This window comes from Panulirus ornatus, chromosome 6 (assembly GCF_036320965.1).
Source record: "Panulirus ornatus isolate Po-2019 chromosome 6, ASM3632096v1, whole genome shotgun sequence".
Lineage (NCBI taxonomy): Eukaryota > Metazoa > Arthropoda > Malacostraca > Decapoda > Palinuridae > Panulirus > Panulirus ornatus.
In genome coordinates this window covers 1403244-1427494 of record NC_092229.1, presented here as the reverse complement: position 1 = coordinate 1427494, position 24251 = coordinate 1403244, and the positions used below count along the sequence as shown (strand labels likewise).

The 24251-nt window shown below is 41.4% G+C and overlaps 1 protein-coding gene across 2 annotated transcripts in view; it reads right to left on the bottom strand.

Moving 5' to 3' along the window:
* The window catches only part of LOC139748985 (uncharacterized), a 261271-nt gene extending 237407 nt beyond the window's left edge, over positions 1-23864 (bottom strand). Inside the window, exon 1 of one of the 2 annotated variants that reach the window (XM_071662339.1) lies at positions 23334-23864. In XM_071662339.1, coding sequence (XP_071518440.1) covers positions 23334-23358 — 25 coding nt within the window. In that variant the 5' untranslated portion in view covers positions 23359-23864. The remainder of the gene's footprint in view (positions 1-23333) is intronic. The other variant, XM_071662338.1, reaches the window with a different exon arrangement.
* Positions 23865-24251: the final 387 nt, after the last annotated feature.

Sequence of the window (24251 nt, the reverse complement as noted above, 5' to 3'; positions counted from 1 at the left end):
ACACCCGATGATCCACAGAAACCGTTCATTACATGCAAATGTATCCGCAAGAGTTTTAAAATTTGAATTATCTACTGGTATTAGATGCAGATCTATTAGTTCATTCCCGAGTACAATCTTATCTCCTGATCAACTCGCTCGTTCAGCAGAAAAGTCCATGATGGTCTATCGTCCTGGTTTGGAAGATGTAATCACCTCCATTTTCGTACAAGGCGACTTCCATCATTCCCCTCGGACAAACTTCACGAGGGTATAGAAAACCTCGTTAAGTAGAATATCTACGACCCTGTGTGAGGTACAGATGAGACGACTCTGTAAAGGAATGACAGAGAATCTAGGGACATGTGGACTATAGGAACACCGAGAGATAGCCAAGAGCTACACCTACTGGGGAAACTGAGAGTATACCATATGTTCCGAGACGGACCAGCCGAAACCAGAAGGAAGACAAAAAAGAAAATCAGCAGAAACAAGGAAGAATCACTGGAACACTTCACTGGAAGATGAGGAGGACAAAGATGAGTATCACGAAACCCAACAGGAGGATGACAGACCAACAGGGAAACTTGCAAGTGACCACAGTGGTGATGCACGGGGCCAAAGCAGGAGCAATACGAAGACAAGAAGGAAAAACAGAATAGGCCCATAAGAGGAGAGTGGAGGCTCATGTGATGGTTATTTGAGGTTACATTGAGGGAATACGTAGAGTCACGGGTAGGACTGACTTGAAGGATCATATGGACTGGTGCGGTGGCTTCATCTTGCGGTTGGTGGATTATGATGTGAATGATTACCATCAAGTTTGGGAAGGAACAGGATCTTCCCACTCCTGCATATAACATGTGTGGTCAGGCTGCGCCACCTGATCATACCTTTTCTGTAATCTTTTACAGCCTTCCAAACTGAGGCGTCAATGTGTAGAGCAGCTGGCTGACTAAGAGGAACATATGCCACCCAGTGTAACTCATGAACATGCAGGCGGACAGTAATACTACATTCACTGCTGAAGATAACTAGTCACTGGCCCGGGTTAAGCCCAGGTTACCGGGCAGAGTTGCATCACATGTAACCTCACATACCAGGGGGTCCGTGCTGGAGAGCGAGTCTCAGCGTCAGGCTGATGCAGCACACGACCCACCCACACAACAATGATGCTCCTCCGACAGCCACCAGGTCGTCCACCGTACAATCTTTCTCTAGCAAGTCATTTTACCACATTACATTAGCTGATACAGGATATGGTTCACCGTAGTGGCCGATACAGTGCACCATCCATCACGGTTACTGAAAATGTAGACTCTGATGTCTTCCCCAGAGTGGGTTATGCTATACCCACGTACCGTGATATTGCATGGAAATCTAACCTTACTTTATAAATAATGGAACAGAAGCAGATATCGCCGGCGTGATAGATCTGGTTTTGAAGTTGATTGCGAGAAAACTGAGGTAAGTATTGAGGCCATTAACGACATCACAGATACAAATACAAAGTAGGATCCAAGCGGTGTTGTGTCAGGTGAATAGTTGTATAACTGGGTGAAATAAGAGCACCCACATCTTCAGTGTCAGAATACCTCCCACGTATTCCCCGCGTGTCGTACAAGGCGAATAAAGAGGGCGAGAGCAGTTGACTGGTACCCCCCCCCCCCCCCCCCCCTTTGTATTTTCATTTTCTAAAAGAGAAAACAGAAGCAGGAATCAAGCGGGAAGCGCTCATCCTCCTCGAAGGCTAAGATTAGGGTGTCTGAATGTGTGTGGATGTAACCAAGATGAGAAGAAAGGAGAAATAGGTAGTATGTTTGAGGAAAGAAACCTGGATATTTTGGATCTGAGTGAAACGAAGCTCAAGAACACAGGAGGAGAATGGTTTGAAAACGTCTTGGGAGTAAAGTCAGGAAGTAATTTCTTGACATGTGGGTAAAACTGAAATAGGATGGCGAAAGATTGGTGATCATTGGAGCTTATGCACCTGGTCATGAGAAGGAAGATCATGAGAGGATAGTGTTTCGGGAGCAGCTGAGTGAGTGTGTCAACAGTTTTAATACACGAGACACGGTATTAGTGATGGGTGATTTGAATGCAAAGTTGAGTAATGTGGCAGTTGAGGGTATAATTGGTGCACATGGGGAATTAGGTGTTGTGAATGGTAATGGTGAAGAGCTTGTGGAATTTATGTGCTTAAAAAAAGGCTAGTGATTGGGAATACCTGGTTTAAAAAGAGAGATATACACGAGTATACGCATGCGAGTAGGAGAGATGGTCAACGGGCTTATTACGTATTAATTGACAGTTGTGTAAAAGAGAGACTTTCGGATGCACATGTGCCGAGAGGGGCAGCTGGTGGGATGTCTGATCACTATCTTGAGAAGGCGAAGGTGAAGATTTGTAGAGGTTTTCAAAAAAGATGAGAGAACGTCGGAGAGAAGTGAAAGTAAGTGAAGAGCTGAAAAGGAGGTTTGTGTGATGATATGCCAGGAAAGAATGAGTGCAGAATGGCAAAAGATGACAGCAAATAACGTGAGGGAAGTGGGAGAGGAATGGGATGTATTTAGGGAAGCTGTGATGACATGTGCTAGAGATGCATGTGGCATGAGAAAGGTGGGAGGTAGGCAGATTAGAAAGGGTAGTGACTGGTGGGATGAAAAAGTTAAGTTGTTAGTGAAAGAGAAAAGAGAAGCGTTTGACGGTACTCACAAAAAAAGAGTAAAGTTCCTCTAAGCAAATGATAGAGCACTGGCGGCTGATTCGAGTGAGAAACTGCAGGTTGGTGACTGAATTTGGTAAAGTGTGTGAAAGGAGAAAGTTAAGAACAAATGTGAATAAGAGCAAGGTTATTAGATTCAGCAAGGTTGAGGGACAAATTAGATGGAATATAAGTTTGAATGGAGAAAAATTGGGTGAAGTGTTTTAGGTATTTGAGAGTGGACTTGGCAGTGAATGGAGTCATGGAAGTGGAAGTGAGTCATAGGGTGGGGGAGGGGGCGATGGTTCTGATAGCGATGAAAAATATGTGGAGAGAACGTTATCTCGTAGAGCAAAAATGGGTATGTTTAAAAGAAATAGTAATTCCAACAATTATATGGTTGCGAGGCATGGGCTACAGACAGGGTTGTGCGGAGGAGAGTGGATGTGTTGGAAATGAAATGTTTGAGGACAATATGTGGTGAGAGGTGGTTGAATCGAGTGAGTAATGAAAGGGTAAGAGAGATGTGTGGAAATAAAAAGAGTGTGGTTGAGAGAGCAGAAGAGGATGTGTTGAAATGGTTTGGACATATGGAGAGATTGAGTGAGGAAAGATTGACAAAAGAGGATATACGTGTCAGAGGTGGAGGGAAGAAGAAGCGGGAGACCAAATTGGAGGTGGAAGGATGGAGTGAATAAGATTTTGAGCGATCGGGGCCTGAACATACAGGAGAGTGAGAGACGTGCAAGGAATAAAGTAAATTGGAACGATGTGGTATACGGGGTCAACGTACTGTCAATGAACTGAACTAGAGCATGTGAAACGTATGTGGGGCCTGACTGTGGATAGGGAGCTGTGGTTTCGGTGCATTACACATGACAGCTAGAGACTGTAAACGAATGTGTCCTTTTTTGTATATTCCTGGCGCTACCTCGCTGAAGCTGGGAGTAGCGATGCTGTTCCCTGTGAGGTGAGGTAGCCACAGAAATTGATGAAGGCAAGTATGAATATGTACATGTGTATATACGTATGTCTGTATATGTGTACGTATATGTATGTATATGTATGTATATGTGCGTGTATGGGCGTATATATATATATATATATATATATATATATATATATATATATATATATATATATATATATATATATATATAAAATGTGTGTGCGTGTGTGTGTGTGTGTGTGTGTGTGTAAGAATGGATAGGCCATTCCGCGTCTGTTCCCTGGCGCTATCTCGCTGACGCGGAAAACAGCGATCAAGTATAATATATATATATATATATATATATATATATATATATATATATATATATATATATATATATATATATTTCTTTCGTCTGTTTCCTTGCGCTACCTCGCAAACGCGGGAGACAGCGACAAAGTATAATAAAATATAATAAAAATATATATATATATATATATATATATATATATATATATATATATATATATATATATATATATAAAGGAGGAGGCAAATTATCCAGGCAATGGAAGTGTTTGGTGTGATGGCCACACGACGATAGCGCTTACCAGCCTACACCCACCAGCTCAGGCAAGCACAGCACCAGGCGTTACTTACCTTCTAATGACTCCATCCTTCGCATGATGCAGCGCTCGTATCTAAACTTACAGTGCTGACTTGCTTCCTGAAATTCCCCGCTCAAAACAATGTTTATCAGGGTAAACCATGGCTTCCTTCCTTTGTCAAGAGTAAACTATGGCTTCCCTCGTTTATAAAAATTAAACCAGGGCTTCCCTCGTTTATCAAAAGTAAACCAGGGCTTCCCTCGTTTATGAAAAGTAAACCATGGCTTCTCTCGTTTATCAAAAGTAACCGACGGCTTTGTTTGTTGAGAGTAAACCATGATTTCTCTCGTTTGACAAGGTATAAACCATGGGTTATCTGGATGGAGGTAATAAGACATGCCTACAAGACTCAACAAGTGATGCGGGGCTGTCTGCCACTGCTCTCCACACAAACCAGCTGAAGTGTACATATTAACTCAAGTATCACTCGCTCACACAATTGTTGCTTGCTTATCTTCCTATCATACATGTTTCCCTCACCTTCATACCTGCTTGATAAGGCTTCCCGTTGTCTTAATGGTCTTGGGAATTGGAAAAGAGTCGCTTCCCTTGGTGGCTGACAACGACATACCATTAGATCTAGGACGATATTTGCACTAAGGCGTCAGGCTCCAGTAGAGTTTGTACAGCAGCAGCATTAATAAGGCGCTCCTTATGGCAATACCAATTTCAAGGCCCCACTACCACGTTGTATGAAGCGAACTGATGGAGCAGTTGCCTTCCACTGCCATATTACACTTTTCACTTGGATAACTATATTTCCTGAACTTCTGACTTCAAAACAAGTACCCATGACCAGACACAACGTTTCTGACTTACCATCATCATAGCTGTTCTAACAACCAGTAGTAACTCACATTTATTAACCTTTAAAGTCCAGACTGTTCCTCATCATCAGCTCTCTCTCTCTGTCTCTCTCTTTCTGTCTCTGTCTCTCTCTCTCTCTCACACACACATACACACTTTAATGCATTCACCAACCGCAAAGCACCAAAATATTTTCCTTCGAATGAACAGCATATATATGCACGACACACATTTACTAGCAGCATACTCAAAGCTTTCTCTCAAGAAAATGATAGCCATCTGCAAGGAGTCAACCATAAATCCTTTACAAAATAATTGATTCTAAGAGACTGGTTAACAGTCATATCATATTGTGGTAGATGGGAGAGTGGCTGGCCGGGCTGAGGGAATGGTGACACTAGCCAGGTTGATAAACAGAGTTGAGCCTTTAAAGCTGCAGTCAGCCGTCCATCCGCTGCTGGGCTGAGCTCACCCCGCCCCTCTCACACTAGTCCTTTGTTGCTCCTCTTGCTTCTCATATCTTATTTCTACAACATAACCGTTTACATGTAACTTCTCAGTGATGAAACTATCTGATCTCATGGTCTGTAAAGATGACAAGATATTAACACCGATAATTTGTCGATCTGGTCATTTCCCAAAAAGACCTGTATGTTGGACACTAGCTTGTGCTTCAACAACCTGCGTCTCTTCCTTCTTCATGTACATCCACTGAAAATCTACGTTCTAGAAATAGTTACCTATGAGTGCCGGTAACCCCGGCAAGTTTATTGTGCGCCCCATGCTCATCATGTGGGCGGTAGCGCAAAAGGATTACAGGGGTCACAAAGAGTCTTAGTCAGACCCCAGTGGGTTGATATTACATAAGATATTAAAATTCGTATTTCATTATATACATTACATAGTTTCATATGGCAAGTTTTACCGACCAGATATAAAAAGTGGATACAAACTTAAAATTTCAGTTATCTTGTTATTAACAATAAGGTGTTGTGACATTTCTTGCAGGATTTGTTTAGATCTATCCCTAAAAGGCTCTATTTTGTCACATTCTAAGACATAGTGTTCTAGTTTGTGTCCAAACCTTTGACCACATACTTTACAATTCACATGGGTAACATCTCCAGATAGGCCAAAACGCCAATAGTACCTATAGCTTTGCCTTAGTCTAGCAGTTACATCATGTAATCTGCTAATCTCATTACTTTCTCCACATACATGTTCTACTTTACACATTTCACTGTGATGGAAAATGTTTCTACTTGTGCTTATCTGAACTCGTCTTCGTGCTTCAAAGAGGTCAGTTAGTTCATTTCTAATTACAGTTTTGAGGCTTCTAATTGACAAACCAATTGTTTTCAACATCACCTTTACTAAGTGCAAGTTTGGCTAAAGCATCAGCTTTGGCATGTTCAGGGAAGCCTATTTAAGAGAGAATCCATAACACTTTGATTTGAATCCCTTGAGCAATAATGTCTGAGTATTTGTGTCTGGCTTCAGAGACCAGCATGTTACATTCTGATCTCATAGTGTTAAGGGCAAGTGGTGAAGATAAAGAATCAGAGATAATTAAACTGTCGATGGCAGTGATTCCTATCAGCTCAAGAGCGATAAGTGTGGCGGACAATTCGGTCTGTAGGGTAGATGCTCAGTTGTTTATCCTCACATTTTTCTCTTATCTATTACCATTTGGCAGGATCACAATGGCAGCACTGCCTGCCCTCCCTGCAGCAGAATCGCGAGAACCGTCAGTATAAATGCAATGGGCTGTGTTACTGTCGTCTGGAGTTTCTGTATATGTTCAAGAGCATTGATTTTGGCTAAGTGTTGAAGGTGAACATTAAAGGTAATTAGGTTCTTGGATGGATAAGTAGGTGCAGTTACGTCAAAGGGAGTTAACTGCCAGTGAGGCAGGAAATGCTGCTGCTTCCTAATTTTATACGAATCATGTACACCGAACATCATGTGGTTGGCTGTAATTTGGATCCATTTAGATTTATTTGTGCCATAGCATATATGGCTTAACAATTCTTTACAGGCAACACTAACTGGAAGTTTCAGTACTATCATAAGACTGATTTCAAGTCTTCATGCTAGGAATAACAAGTTCTTTCTGCATGTTGAGTACTGTAGTGGACTTCGGGCAGCCAAGTATGATTCTTAAGAGCTCATTTTGCATTTTTTCAAGTCTGCTGATACGTTTACTGTTATGCAGGACCAAAATTGGTGAATAGTAATTATTAAAGACCCAATATAAGATACGTACATCATTTTAACAATTCTGATATTTGCACCATAACCAGAATTGAACCCTGCAACTGCTGTAAGAGCTCTGAGTCTATATGTGTACAGTCGAATTAGGTTTTGCACACCAGATGTACCACATGGGACTCAGACACCGAGATATTCAAATGAGGAGACATAGTCAATCGAGTTTCCACCAACTGTCAAGTTAGATGGTTCGCTCCTGCCGTTACCAATTCGTTTATTGTAGACCTTGGTTTTATCTGCAGAAATGATAAAGCCAAGGCTTTCACAGGCTGTGTGAATGCAGTTAAAAACAGTTTTCTTTTCACGATATGTTTGGTGTGTACAAGAATATCATCAGCATAACCAATAGTGATATTTCTGGGAAATTGTGGAATCGATTTCAGTAATGCATTGACTAGTACACTGAACAAAGTGGGGCTAAGTACTCCACCTTGAGGAGTACCAAGTAGCATTCTTTAACTCCAATTTCGTAACCTTGAAACAACACAGGAGACTTTCTATTAGAGAGATAGCCGAGTATCCAGTGCAGGAACTAGCCACTTATAACCATTTTTGCTAACTCGTACAAAATAACTTGCTTGTTGACAACGTTAAATGCTGCTTTTAGATCATGTGGTTGTACTTATGCACTGTATCCCCGTGAACTGTTAGGAAGGTAGTGATACAGTTGTGTACACTTTTACCATGTGTGAAGCCATTAATATTGGGTGACGTATGTTCTTTGATTCTGCTTAGTAGTCTGCTGAGCATCATCCTCTCAAACGTATCGCACAGGCAACTCGTCAGGGAAATGGGGCGGAATTCATCAGGTTGATTTTGTTTTTATGCTGAAGGCTTCAGTCATGGACAAAAATCCACATCATGGCCGGGCCTTAATTAAAATATAGAGAATTATGAAATGGAAAAAGAAAAGACAAGGGAAAGGATTTACGAATTTTGAAGGAACTGAAAAACCTGTCTTGTGAAATGTGCCAGATCATAGTTATTGGGAAAGACATGAGAAGGTAGAAAGTTACAAATCTTCGACGTATAAGGAAAGAAGCAGGTATCAAATCGGCCCACCCTTCAACTACCGATGGCTAAACAAAAATCATGTGACGTAACAGCTTGTCGAGTATTGGGTGGTCTAGCTAGTGGCGGGACACACCAGCAGCCAGCTCTTGGGAGCAAAAACCAAAGTAATACTTATATAAGAGGGAAAAAGAACCAACATTGCGGCGTAAGGCAAGGAAGCCTTACGCAAGTCAAGTTTGGAAGTTAGCTTGGGACAGTTTATAATCGGATCGCTTTTGACTCAATTATGTTAAGTAAGCATACAGAGCTAGAACCACCCCAAATTTGAGAGCAGTACTCAATACAAGGACGAGTATAAACGGAGCAACTGGTCAGAAGAAAAGCTTCGACATCTAAACACTACACTCAGTTTCTTAGAGGCAGACTTAGCTATTCCTGTAATGTGGAGTTTCCAAGAAAGAGTAGATGTTACAGTAATACCAAGTATGTTCACTGACTCAAGAGGTGGAATTACAGAACGTCAAAAGAGAGACGAGAGTTGTGAAGAGTTTTCAATGGAGAGATGGGTGAAAATTAGGTCTTGAAGGCATTAAACTTAACCAGATTTCGTCTACCCCACTGATATATCATGTCCAAGTCTGAGTTTATTGAGGAAGCTGTGTCAAGATGAGATGCAGATCGAGTAAGAGAAGAGGGAGCAGAATTGAAGGATGTGGACGAATGCAGTGTTGATTCGTCAGCGTAAGAGTGTACTGGATTATTTGTGGAGGAGAAAATTGTTGAAAAAAGAAACAAAAGTGTAGGGGACAAGACAGAACCTTGAAAGACACTGCTGTTGATGGAGGAAAGGGGAGGAGGATAATCTATCAATAACCACAGAGATTTATCGGCTAAATATGACAGAGCATAGTGAGGGAAAGAAGCGAAAAGAGGGGAGTTTAGAGATGAGATCCCAATGTCACATCCTGTCAAAAGCCTCAGATATGTCAAGGGCAACTACACATGATTCCCCAAAATCTTCCAGGGATGATGACCAGACATAAGTAAGATAGGAAAGGATATCACTAGTGGATCTCGCCTTATGGAAGCCACACTGGTGATCAGAGAGAAGGCTGTGATTTTCGAGGTATCTAAGTATTTGGGAGTTGAGGATGGATTCAAAGACTTTGTAAATGGTAGATATCAAGGCAATGGGAAGATAGTTAGAGGGGTCAGAACGGTAACCCTTCTTAGGGATGGGACGTATCAAGGTAAGCTTCCAAAGAGAAGGAAAAGTTTGGGCTTTTAAACAGAAACGGAACAGACTAGCAAGCACAGGTGCAAGGTGTTTAGCTATCGATACAATTAGGTTTTTGGTCCATGAGGAGGATAAATGACCCGTGGCATAACTCATATCATACAGCTTCAATAATGGGTTAACAGGTACACGTCTTAGCAGTATAATAATGTCAGAGGCGATACCATCCTCCCCATGGAAAGTGCCCCTGCCCCTGGTAAGAGCTGCATCAGTTCAAACTCAGTGAATGGAACATCACCTTCATCGTGTTGCTTGTTTAGCATGAATTGGGTAAGATCTCTTTCTTTGGATTTGTTGTACAAAACATCCCGTGTCAGGAGGCAGCATGTTATAGCTAGAGGTATGAGCCCATTTCGTGATCAATTCGTTAGCCTTCTGCAGCGAGTTAGGAAGACATACTTTATTTTTTCTTTCCAATTATCATATTAATGCCCTTCCAAGTTTGTCTTAAAGGAGTGTGTTGATTTAGTCTACTTACAAACTGTTCCCAGTCATTCTAAGTTCAGTTATTCGTTCCATCGCTGCTGCAAGAGATGTTTGAAAAAGTTTTAGCACTTTGGGTGTTCGAAGTTGTCTATATCCTTTACCTATTTGCCTAGCTATAAATATGAGTTGTGATATATATTAATAAACCTGCGAGAAACTAGGCAGTCCTCTATACGTCCTTTCCTTCGTGTGGTGATCCCCGTGATCCTCTCCCTCTTAACAACAGGTTTCAAAATCTCATCTATCATTCCACGAACTAATGTACGTCAGAACATCAAAATATCATATGAGGATACACCAAAAATTACTGACGACGTACAATACATTACACTAGGTCATATTTGTCTTTTCAATTTTAGAATAACATTTAGTTTAGTCAGAGCAAGCTATTTATATACTGTTTATGACATTTCAGTCTCATACTATGTAAAAGCCCAGCCCCCTCATTTACTGAGAGCGTCTATGATGAGTTATCTTGAATATGTGAACAAGGTGTTCAAGATTATTCAACTGGTGGTCTAACTTGAGGTTGATGGCCTTGATGATCCTGACAGGTGATGACTGTCCTACAAACCAAATAACCAGCCGACCATCAGCCAGACGATGCCCAGGTCATTACGGACCCTCGCCCAACTGGATTGCCCAGAAATCTCTGGTCTCCGTAGCCCTCTGAGGTGGCAAAATGAGAGTTGGCTCACCTATAACTTTTCCTTCTTTTCTCTTTACCATATTCCTTCCACCAGCTACACCACAGACGACTTAGTCAACTTTACTTCCACACGATACGGCAGCAAATACGGAGAAAGGATGAATATCCAATGTTCTTTGTCTACCAGACCTGTGAGCCAGGAAGTAACATCCACTACGTGTCAATAAAGACATGCAATTGATTATTCAAGTTCATAGACCTCCATGGTGTAACGTTAGCGTCCCTGACGGTGACGCATTCACGGGCCGTCAAGGGTCGACCGCACAGGTTCGAATCCAGGTTGCAGGAATCGGTCCACGGTCAACCCAGCTGTTCATCCACTCTTTCCACCCTTAGGGATTACTCGATATAATGTGTATCTGGTTTAGACTAGGATATATATATATATATATATATATATATATATATATATATATATATATATATATATATATATATATATGTATATATATATATATATATATATATATATATATATATATATATATATATATTTTTTTTTCTCTCTCTTTTTTTTTTTGCTTTGTCGCTGTCTCCCGCGTTTGCGAGGTAGCGCAAGGAAACAGACGAAAGAAATGGCCCAACCCACCCCCATACACATGTATATACATACGTCCACACACGCAAATATACATACCTACACAGCTTTCCATGGTTTACCCCAGACGCTTCACATGCCCCGATTCAATCCACTGACAGCACGTCAACCCCGGTATACCACATCGCTCCAATTCACTCTATTCCTTGCCCTCCTTTCACCCTCCTGCATGTTCAGGCCCCGATCACACAAAATCGTTTTCACTCCATCTTTCCACCTGCAAATTTGGTCTCCCTCTTCTCCTCGTTCCCTCCACCTCCGACACATATATCCTCTTGGTCAATCTTTCCTCACTCATTCTCTCCATGTGCCCAAACCATTTCAAAACACCCTCTTCTGCTCTCTCAACCACGCTCTTTTTATTTCCACACATCTCTCTTACCCTTACGTTACTTACTCGATCAAACCACCTCACACCATACATTGTCCTCAAACATCTCATTTCCAGCACATCCATCCTCCTGCGCACAACTCTATCCATAGCCCACGCCTCGCAACCATACAACATTGTTGGAACCACTATTCCTTCAAACATACCCATTTTTGCTTTCCGAGATAATGTTCTCGACTTCCACACATTCTTCAAGGCTCCCAGAATTTTCGCACCCTCCCCCACCCTATGATCCACTTCCGCTTCCATGGTTCCATCCGCTGCCAGATCCACACCCAGATATCTAAAACACTTTACTTCCTCCAGTTTTTCTCCATTCAAACTTACCTCCCAATTGACTTGACCCTCAACCCTACTGTACCTAATAACCTTGCTCTTATTCACATTTACTCTTAACTTTCTTCTTTCACACACTTCACCAAACTCAGTCACCAGCTTCTGCAGTTTCTCACATGAATCAGCCACCAGCGCTGTATCATCAGCGAACAACAACTGACTCACTTCCCAAGCTCTCTCATCCCCAACAGACTTCATACTTGCCCCTCTTTCCAAAACTCTTGCATTCACCTCCCTAACAACCCCATCCATAAACAAATTAAACAACCATGGAGACATCACACACCCCTGCCGCAAACCTACATTCATTGAGAACCAATCACTTTCCTCTCTTCCTACACGTACACATGCCTTACATCCTCGATAAAAACTTTTCACTGCTTCTAACAACTTGCCTCCCACACCATATATTCTTAATACCTTCCACAGAGCATCTCTATCAACTCTATCATATGCCTTCTCCAGATCCATAAATGCTACATACAAATCCATTTGCTTTTCTAAGTATTTCTCACATACATTCTTCAAAGCAAACACCTGATCCACACATCCTCTACCACTTCTGAAACCACACTGCTCTTCCCCAATCTGATGCTCTGTACATGCCTTCACCCTCTCAATCAATACCCTCCCATAGAATTTACCAGGAATACTCAACAAACTTATACCTCTGTAATTTGAGCACTCACTCTTATCCCCTTTGCCTTTGTACAATGGCACTATGCACGCATTCCGCCAATCCTCAGGCACCTCACCATGAGTCATACATACATTAAATAACCTTACCAACCAGTCAACAATACAGTCACCCCCTTTTTTAATAAATTCCACTGCAATACCATCCAAACCTGCTGCCTTGCCGGCTTTCATCTTCCGCAAAGCTTTTACTACCTCTTCTCTGTTTACCAAATCATTTTCCCTAACCCTCTCACTTTGCACACCACCTCGACCAAAACACCCTATATCTGCCACTCTATCATCAAACACATTCAACAAACCTTCAAAATACTCACTCCATCTCCTTCTCACATCACCACTACTTGTTATCACCTCCCCATTTGCGCCCTTCACTGAAGTTCCCATTTGCTCCCTTGTCTTACGCACTTTATTTATCTCCTTCCAGAACATCTTTTTATTCTCCCTAAAATTTAATGATACTCTCTCACCCCAACTCTCATTTGCCCTTTTTTTCACCTCTTGCACCTTTCTCTTGACCTCCTGTCTCTTTCTTTTATACGTCTCCCACTCAACTGCATTTTTTCCCTGCAAAAATCGTCCAAATGCCTCTCTCTTCTCTTTCACTAATACTCTTCTTCATCCCACCACTCACTACCCTTTCTAATCAACCTACCTCCACTCTTCTCATGCCACAAGCATCTTTTGCGCAATCCATCACTGATTCCCTAAATACATCCCATTCCTCCCCCACTCCCCTTACTTCCATTGTTCTCACCTTTTTCCATTCTGTACTCAGTCTCTCCTGGTACTTCCTCACACAAGTCTCCTTCCCAAGCTCACTTACTCTCACCAACCTCTTCACCCCAACATTCACTCTTTTTTTCTGAAAACCCAATACAAATCTTCACCTTAGCCTCCACAAGATAATGATCAGACATCCCTCCACTTGCACCTCTCAGCACATTAACATCCAAAAGTCTCTCTTTCGCGCGCCTGTCAATTAACACGTAATCCAATAACGCTCTCTGGCCATCTCTCCTACTTACATAAGTATACTTATGTATATCTCGCTTTTTAAACCAGGTATTCCCAATCATCAGTTCTTTTTCAGCACATAAATCTACAAGCTCTTCACCATTTCCATTTACAACACTGAACACCCCATGTATACCAATTATTCCCTCAACTGCCACATTACTCACCTTTGCATTCAAATCACCCATCACTATAACCCGGTCTCGTGCATCAAAACCACTAACACACTCATTCAGCTGCTCCCAAAACACTTGCCTCTCATGATCTTTCTTCTCATGCCCAGGTGCATATGCACCAATAATCACCCATCTCTCTCCATCAACTTTCAGTTTTACCCATATTAATCGAGAATTTACTTTCTTACATTCTATCACGTACTCCCACAACTCCTGTTGCAGGAGTACTGCTACTCCTTCCCTTGCTCTTGTCCTCTCACTAACCCCTGACTTTACTCCCAAGACATTCCCAAACCACTCTTCCCCTTCACCCTTGAGCCTCGTTTCACTCAGAGCCAAAACATCCAGGTTCCTTTCCTCAAACATACTACCTATCTCTCCTTTTTTCACATCTTGGTTACATCCACACACATTTAGGCACATATATATATATATATATATATATATATATATATATAGAGAGAGAGAGAGAGAGAGAGAGAGAGAGAGAGAGAGAGAGAGAGAGAGAGAGAGAGAGACTGAGTGTGAACGAATGGGGCCTTTGTTGTCTTTTCCTAGTGCTACCTCGCACACATGAGGGGGGAGGGGGATGGTATTCCATGTGTGGCGAGGTGGCGATGGGAATGAATAAAGGCAAAGTGAATTGTAAGCATGGGTATATATGTATGTGTCTGTGTGTGTGTATATATATGTGTACATTGAGATGTATAGGTATGTATACTTGCGTGTGTGGACGTGTATGTATATACATTGTGTATGGGGGTGGGTTGGGCCATTTCTTTCGTCTGTTTCCTTGCGCTACCTCGCAAACGCGGGAGACAGCGACAAAGCAAAATAAAATAAATAAATATATATATATATATATATATATATATATATATATATATATATATATATATATATATGTATGTATGTATATATATAAGCAAGGTTATTAGGTGCAGTAGGGTTGAGGGTCAAGTCAATTGGGAGGTAAGTTTGAATGGAGAAAAACTGGAGGAAGTGAAGTGTTTTAGATATCTGGGAGTGGATCTGGCAGCGGATGGAACCATGGAAGCGGAAGTGAATCATAGGGTGGGGGAGGGGGCGAAAATTCTGGGAGCCTTGAAGAATGTGTGGAAGTCGAGAACATTATCACGGAAAGCAAAAATGGCTATGTTTAAAGGAATAGTGGTTCCAACAATGTTGTATGGTTGCGAGGCGTGGGCTATGGATAGAGTTGTGCGCAGGAGGGTGGATGTGCTGGAAATGAGATGTTTGAGGACAATATGTGGTGTGAGGTGGTTTGATCGAGTAAGTAACGTAAGGGTAAGAGAGATGTGTGGAAATAAAAAGAGCATGGTTGAGAGAGCAGAAGAGGGTGTTTTGAAATGGTTTGGGCACATGGAGAGAATGAGTGAGGAAAGATTGACCAAGAGGATATATGTGTCGGAGCTGGAGGGAACGAAGAGAAGTGGGAGACCAAATTGGAGGTGGAAAGATGGAGCGAAAAAGATTTTGAGTGATCGGGGCCTGAACATGCAGGAGGGTGAAAGGCGGGCAAGGAATAGAGTGAATTGGATCGATGTGGTATACCGGGGTCGACGTGCTGTCAATGGATTGAATCAGGGCATGTGAAGCGTCTGGGGCAAACCATGGAAAGTTCTGTGGGGCCTGGATGTGGAAAGGGAGCTGTGGTTTCGGGCATTATTGCATGGCAGTTGGAGACTGAGTGTGAGCGAATGGGCCCTTTGTTGTCTTTTCCTGGCGCTGCCTCGCGCACATGAGGGGGGAGGGAGATGATATTCCGTGTGTGGTGGGTTGGCGATGGGGGTGAGTAGGGGCAGACAGTGTGAATTGTGTGCATGTGTGTATATGTGTGTGTATAGATGTGTGTACGTTGGGATGTGTGGGTGTGTATGTTTACGTGTGTGGACGTGTGTGTGTGTGCAGGTGTGTGGGGGTGGGTTGGGGGTTGGGCCATTTCTTTCGTCTGTTTCCTTGCGCTACCTCACAGGCGCGGGAGACAGCGACAAAGCAAAATAAATATATATAAAGATATATATATATATATATATATATATATATATATATATATATATATATATATATATATATATATTATCCCTGGGGATAGGGGATTAAGAATACTTCCCACGTATTCCCTGCGTGTCGAAGAAGGCGACTAAAAGGGGAGGGAGCGGGGGGCTGGAAATCCTCCCCTCTCGGTTTTTTTTTTTTTTTTTCAATTTTCCAAAAGAAGGAACAGAGAATTGGGCCAGGTGAGGGTATTCCCTCAAAGGCCCAGTCCTCTGTTCTTAACGCTACCTCGCTAATGCGGGGAAATGGCGAATAGTTTGAAAGAAAAGAAAGAAATATATATATATATATATATATATATATATATATATATATATATATATATATATATATATATATATACATATATATATATATATATATATATATATATATATATATATATATATATATATATATATATATATATTTTGCTTTGTCGCTGTTGAGTATATATATATATATATATATATATATATATATATATATATATATATATATATATATATATATATATATATATTTATATATATCCCTGGGGATACGGGAGAGAGAACGCTTTCCACGTATTCCCTACGTGTCGTAGAAGGCGATTAAAAGGGGAGGGAGCGGGGGGCTGGAAATCCACTCCTTCCGTTTTTAGTTTCCCAAAAGAAGGAACAGAGATGGGGGCCAACTGAGGATATTAACTCTATGGCTCAGTCCTGTGTTCTTAACGGTACCTCGCAAGCGCGGGAAATGGCAACCATATATATATATATATATATATATATATATATATATATATATATATATATATATATATATATATATATATATATATATTATCCCTGGGGATAGGGGAGAAAGAATACTTTCCACGTATTCCCTGCGTGTCGTAGAAGGCGACTAAAAGGGAAGGGAGCGGGTGGCTGGAAATCCTCCCCTCTCGTTTTTTTTTAATTTTCCAAAAGAAGGAACAGAGAAGGGGGCCAGGTGAGGATATTCCCTCTAAGGCCCAGTCCTCTGTTGATAACGCTACCTCGCTAATGCGGGAAATGGCGAATAGTACGAAAAAAAAAAAAAAAAAAAAAAATATATATATATATATATATATATATATATATATATATATATATATATATATATATATATATATATATGCATGGCGGAATGCATGCATAGTGCCACTGTACAAAGACAAAGGGGATAAAGGTAAGTGTTCAAATTACAGAGGTATAAGTTTGTTGAGTATTCCTGGAAAATTATATAGGGAGGGTATTAATTGAGAGGGTGAAGGCATGTACAGAACATCAGATTGGGGAAAAGCATTGTGGTTTCAGAAGTGGTAGAGAATGTGTGGATCAGGTGTCTGCTTAAAGGAATGTATGTGAAAAATACTTGGAAAAAAAATGGATTTGTATGTAGCATTTATGGATCTGGAGAAGGCATATGATGGAGTTGATAGAGATGCTCTGTGGAAGGTGTTAAGAGCATATGGTGTGGGAGGCAAGCTGCTGGAAGCAAAGTTTCTGTCGAGGATGTAAGGCATGTGTACGAGTAGGAAGCAAGGAAAGTGATTGGTTCTCAGTGAATGTCGGTTTGTGGCAGGGGTGCGTGATGTCTCCAGGGTTGTTTAATTTGTTTATGGATGGGGTTGTTAGGGAAGTGAATGCAGGAGTTTTGGAGAGAGGGGCAAGTATGCAGTCTGTTGTAGATGAGAGGGCTTGAGAAGCGAGTCAGTTGTTGTTCGCTAATGATACAGCGCTGGTGGCTGATTCGGATGAGAAACCGCAGAGGCTGGTGACTGGGATTGGTAAAGTGTGTGAAAAATGAAGCTGAGAGTAAATGTGAATAAGAGGAAGGGTTATTAAGTACAGTAGGGTTGAGGGACAAGTCAATTGGGAGTTAAGTTTGAATGGAGAAAAACTAGAGGAAGTGAAGTGTTTTACATATCTGGGAGTGGATTTGGTAGCAGATGGAACCATGGAAGCGGAAGTGAGTCACAGGGTGGGGGAGGGGGTGAAAGTTCTGGGAGCGTTGAAAAATGTGTGGAAGGCGAGAACATTATCACGGAAAGCAAAAATGGGTATGTTTGAAGGAATAGTGGTTCCAACAATGTTGTATGGTTGCGAGGCGTGGGCTATGGATAGAGTTGTGCGCAGGAGGGTGGATGTGCTGGAAATGAGATGTTTGAGGACAATGTGTGGTGTGAGGTGGTTTGATCAAGTAACGTAAGGGTAAGAGAGATGTGTGGAAATAAAAAGAGCGTGGTTGAGAGAGCAGAAGAGGGTGTTTTGAAATGGTTTGGGCACATGGAGAGAATGAGTGAGGAAAGATTGACCAAGAGGATATATGTGTTGGAGGTGGAGGGAACGAGGAGAAGTGGGAGACCAAATTGGAGGTGGAAAGATGGAGTGAAAAAGATTTTGTGTGATCAGGGCCTGAACATGCAGGAGGGTGAAAGGAGGGCAAGGAATAGAGTGAATTGGATCGATGTGGTATACCGGGGTTGACGTGCTGTCAGTGGATTGAATCAGGGCATGTGAAGCGTCTGGGGTAAACCATGGAAAGCTGTGTAGGTATGTATATTTGCGTGTGTGGACGTATGTATATACATGTGTATGGGGGTGGGTTGGGCCATTTCTTTCGTCTGTTTCCTTGCGCTACCTCGCAAACGCAGGAGACAGCGAAAAAAAAAAAAAAAAAAAAAAAAAAAATATATATATATATATATATATATATATATATATATATATATATATATATATATATATATATATATATATATATATATATACATATATACAATGTTCCTAAGAGTCCACGGGGAAATGAGACAAGTTCCCAAATGCACTTTCGTGTAATAATCACATCATCAGCGGAGACACAAGAGAGAAATATAACAGTCAGTTGATATACAACGAAGAAACGTAGCCAGGACGCCATATGGTAAACATGTGATTGTCCAAGACAGACAACGAGCGTATCATAAACTTATTACGTGGAAAAGAAGGTGAATTGTTTACAAATTTTATCAACAATAAAGTTATCCAATTTGTATAGACCTTCACTAATATTAAGGTTATCATTCTTTGTGTATCTAATAATAGAAGATTCAATGATATATATATATATATATATATATATATATATATATATATATATATATATATATATATATCGCGTTAATGAGATGTCACATTACAGCCTCAGTTGCCCGTGTCATCTCAGGTAACATGAAAAAACTTGTCAAATTTGTCGTGATTACCCGGTTATACTGAGCCCCAGTCATTCACTGTATATAAGATGGTCTTCTTCCTGTGGCACATCAGATTTTATAAATTTCGGTAAGCACACGATACACATAATACTTATAATAAGCATATGTACTATAATGCATATATGTACTATGGTACACATCTATTGTTCTACATACGATGTACTATGGTACACACACGTACTGTGGTACATATATAATATGGTATTCATAATATGTACTACAGTACACAATATATGTGTCGTATCAGGGGCGCAAGATGCCTAACTCTGACGACCACCTTGGGTCAGGCCCCGAGGTAAAGACGTACAGCACACACAGTGTGAGGCTCGTCAACCTTCCAGGAGAGAAAACAGTTGTTGTGAGTTACATAACGAGGATGGTCAAGGTATCAAGTTCGGTGGGCACAGTAGTGACGCTGTGGAGCCCTCCCTCGGGGGAGACTATTACGTCCAGTAATGGCTCGGGGGGGCGTCATGACGCGGCCACTCTGGTTGACGGACCTTGGCCCATAACGCTGACACCCCACCCCACTCCACCTTGTGTTTCACTCCACACCAGTAGCTTATCAGGCAGACATGATATGTTGTCATGCATATGTTGTCATACATGATACGTTGTCATACACATATATTTTGTCGCATGTATAATGGTGAACACTAGTTTCCTGTTACTTTCAGCTTCTACACACACTCATGCGGTAGCCAATGAATGCAATATAGCACAATGATGTAACAACACATTCAGACACATTGATGCACCAACACACTGATGAACCGAAACACTGATGTACCAACATAGAGATGTACCAACACAGTGCTGCACCAACATACTGATGTACCAACATAGTGATGTACCAACACAGTGATGTACCAACATACTGATGTACCAACACAGTGCTGCACCAACATACTAATGTACCAACATACTGATGCACCAACATACTAATGTACCAACACAGTGGTGTACCAACACAGTGATGTACCAACATACTGATGTACCAACACAGTGATGCAATAACATACTGATGTACCAACATACTGATGCACCAACATACTGATGTACCAACACAGTGATGCACCAACATACTGATGTACCAACATACCGATGCACCAACACAGTGATGCACTAACACACGGGATGTGCCAAACATACTAATGTACCAACATACTGATGTACCAACACAGTGATGCAATAACATACTGATGTACCAACATACTGATGTACCAACACAGTGATGCAATAACATACTGATGTACCAACATACTGATGTACCAACATACCGATGCACCAACACAGTGATGCACTAACACACGGGATGTGCCAAACATACTAATGTACCAACATACTGATGTACCAACACAGTGATGCAATAACATACTGATGTACCAACATACTGATGTACCAACACAGTGATGCAATAACATACTGATGTACCAACATACTGATGTACCAACATACCGATGCACCAACACAGTGATGCACTAACACACGGGATGTGCCAAACATACTAATGTACCAACATACTGATGTATCAATCCAGTGATGCACCAACATACTGATGTACCAACATACTGATGTACCAAACATACTGATGTACCAACACAGTGATGGACCAACATACTGATGTACCAACACAGTGATGGACCAACATACTGATGTACCAACACAGTGCTGCACCAACATACTAATGTACCAACACAGTGATGCACCAATACACTGATGCACCAACATATTGATGTACCAACACAGTGATGGATCAACATACTGATATACCAACACAGTGATGCATCAATACACAGATGCACCAACATACTGATGTTCCAACACATTGATGCACCAATACACAGATGCACCAACATACGGATGCACCGACACATTGATGCACCAATACACTGATGTACCAACATACGGATGTACCAACATACAGATGTACCAACACATTGATGTACCAACACATTGATGCACCAACATACTGATGTACCAACATACGGATGTATGAATACAGTGATGCACCAACATACTGATGTACCAACATACTAATGTACCAAACATACTGATGTACCAACACAGTGATGGACCAACTTACTGATGTACCAACACAGTGATGCACTAGTATACTAATGTACCAACATACGGATGCACCAACACATTGATGCACCAATACACTGACGTACCAACATACTGATGTACCAACATACGGATGTACCAACACATTGATGCACCAACATACTGATGTACCAACATACTGATGTACTATCATACTGATGTACCAACACATTGATGCCGCAATACACTGATGCACCAAAATACTGATGTACCAACATAATGATGTATCAATACACTGATACACCAACATACTGATGTACCAACATACGTATGTACCAACATACGGATGTACCAATACACTGATGCACCAACACACTGATGTACCAACATAATGATGCACCAACATACTAATGTACCAATACATTGATGCACCAACACACTGATGTACCAACATACTGATGTACCAACATACTGATGTACCAACATACTGATGCACCAACATACTAATGTACCAATACATTGATGCATCATCAACACACTGGCGTACCAACATACTGATGCATCAACATACTGATGTACCAAAATACTGATGCACAACACACTGATGTACCAACACATTATGCACCAACAAATTGATGCACCGACATACTGCTGCACCAACATACCGATGTACAAACACAGTGATACGCCAATAAACTGTTGCACCAATATACTGATGCACCAACACTGTGATGCTCCAATACACAGATGCACCAACATACTGATGTACCAACATACTGATATACCAACATACTGATGCACCAACATACTGATATACCAATACACAGATGCACCAACATACTGATGTACCAACATACCGATATACCAACATACTGATGCACCAACATACTGATATACCAATACACAGATGCACCAACATACTGATGTACCAACATACTGATATACCAACATACTGATGCACCAACATACTGATATACCAATACACAGATGCACCAACATACTGATGTACCAACATACCGATATACCAACATACTGATGCACCAACACAGTGATGCTCCAATACACTGATGCAAAAACATACTGACGTACCAACATACCGATATACCAACATACTGATGCACCAACATACTGATGCACCAACACATTGATGCACCAACACATCGATATACTAACACACTGATGCACTAGAACACTGTTGCACCAACACACTGGTGCGCCAGAACAATGATATACTAACACACTGATGCACCAACACATTGATGCACCAACACTGAATCAGTAGCACATACTGATGCACCAACATACTGATGCATCATCACATTCATGCACCAACACACTAATGCACCAACACACTGATACACCAAAAAACTGATGTAGACAACTTAAATACAGAATCAGTAGCACATCAAGTGGTTCGTTCACCTTGTTGGAAATGACTCTGGTGAAGTTTATAATCCATTTCTGACTTTCGCAATCAGGGAGTCTCGAACAATGGCAATAACTGTAGGTAATTCTCCTATTCTAAGATACAGAATAACAAATATTCCCTCTGAGAGAAAAAGGGTTCATCATTCAGCAATACTCAGCGGCCTTGCCATCCTTACGGAAGCTTATGCAACCTGTGAAGCAGAATGTCTTTCTATCATTACCGTATCCACACAATCTACAGCTCCACACGCTACCAGCCTTACTTCCTACAATTAATAAACACATCACAGTACAACTTGAATATGCAACTACCTTAAACCGCACGTAACCAACTTCACAAACATTCCATGAAAACGCATAATAATCATATATATATATATATATATATATATATATATATATATATATATATATATATATATATATATATATATATGCACAGAAACAATGCAATCTTACCTTGCAATAGGCTCCTTTTCAACATCGTAATCTTCCTCTACTCTGCCACTTTGGAAGATGTCGTTCAGGTCAGCGTGGTCTTCCAGAGTGAGGAGTCCTCGCAGGCCACCCGCGTCTCCTGGTGTACCTTTAGCCATGTCTAGCAGCTCGCGCATCCCGTCGTAGTGTTGCGTGTGGCCTTAACTACTACACCTGGGCTAAACAGGAGCGGCGTGTGACACCAGTGTGGTAATGAGCGTCTGCACACTGCCCTCACTTTTGGTTCACCTGGGGCCCTCCCTCAGCCTGACACTGCCACTTTATCCTCACCGCCGTTGCACTAAAACACTCATCACACTCACTCACACTGGCAACCACTTGGAGGTCGGGGAGGCGCTCCGGCCGTCATAGGGACTCTGCCCTGCACTAGCTCCTGAGTCACTCTGAAGGCACATCGGATCTTCACTCACAAACACCGACCACCTTTCTTGTCAAGTTGCCAGCTTTTGCTATTGGCAATACTATTCAGCAAAATTTCTCTGTGATATGGACAATATTTATCGTGACATTCTAACATATGTTCACAACACTCTTAATGCACAAGGTGAAATAAACTAGTTATATGTATATAATGATTTACAAAAAATTAATGACCCTGCAACGAAACGCTTCGACCCGTGGAAGACAACAGTTACTTGTGACTGACGTCATAGATATGAACAAGTGCAACCTTCCCCAGCAAGATGAACACTGGAGGCGTTAGATGTGTGTGTACAAGCAGAGAGAATGTGATGCCGTGCGACTGAAGTAAAGTGTTGTATTCACACTCGCCTTGGAGGGGTCCGTGACGTCATCATTATAGCTCCTCCCACCGTGGCATATATATAGAGTAACTAGACCGCCGTGATCGCTGGTTAACTTGCTCTTGCACACACACCT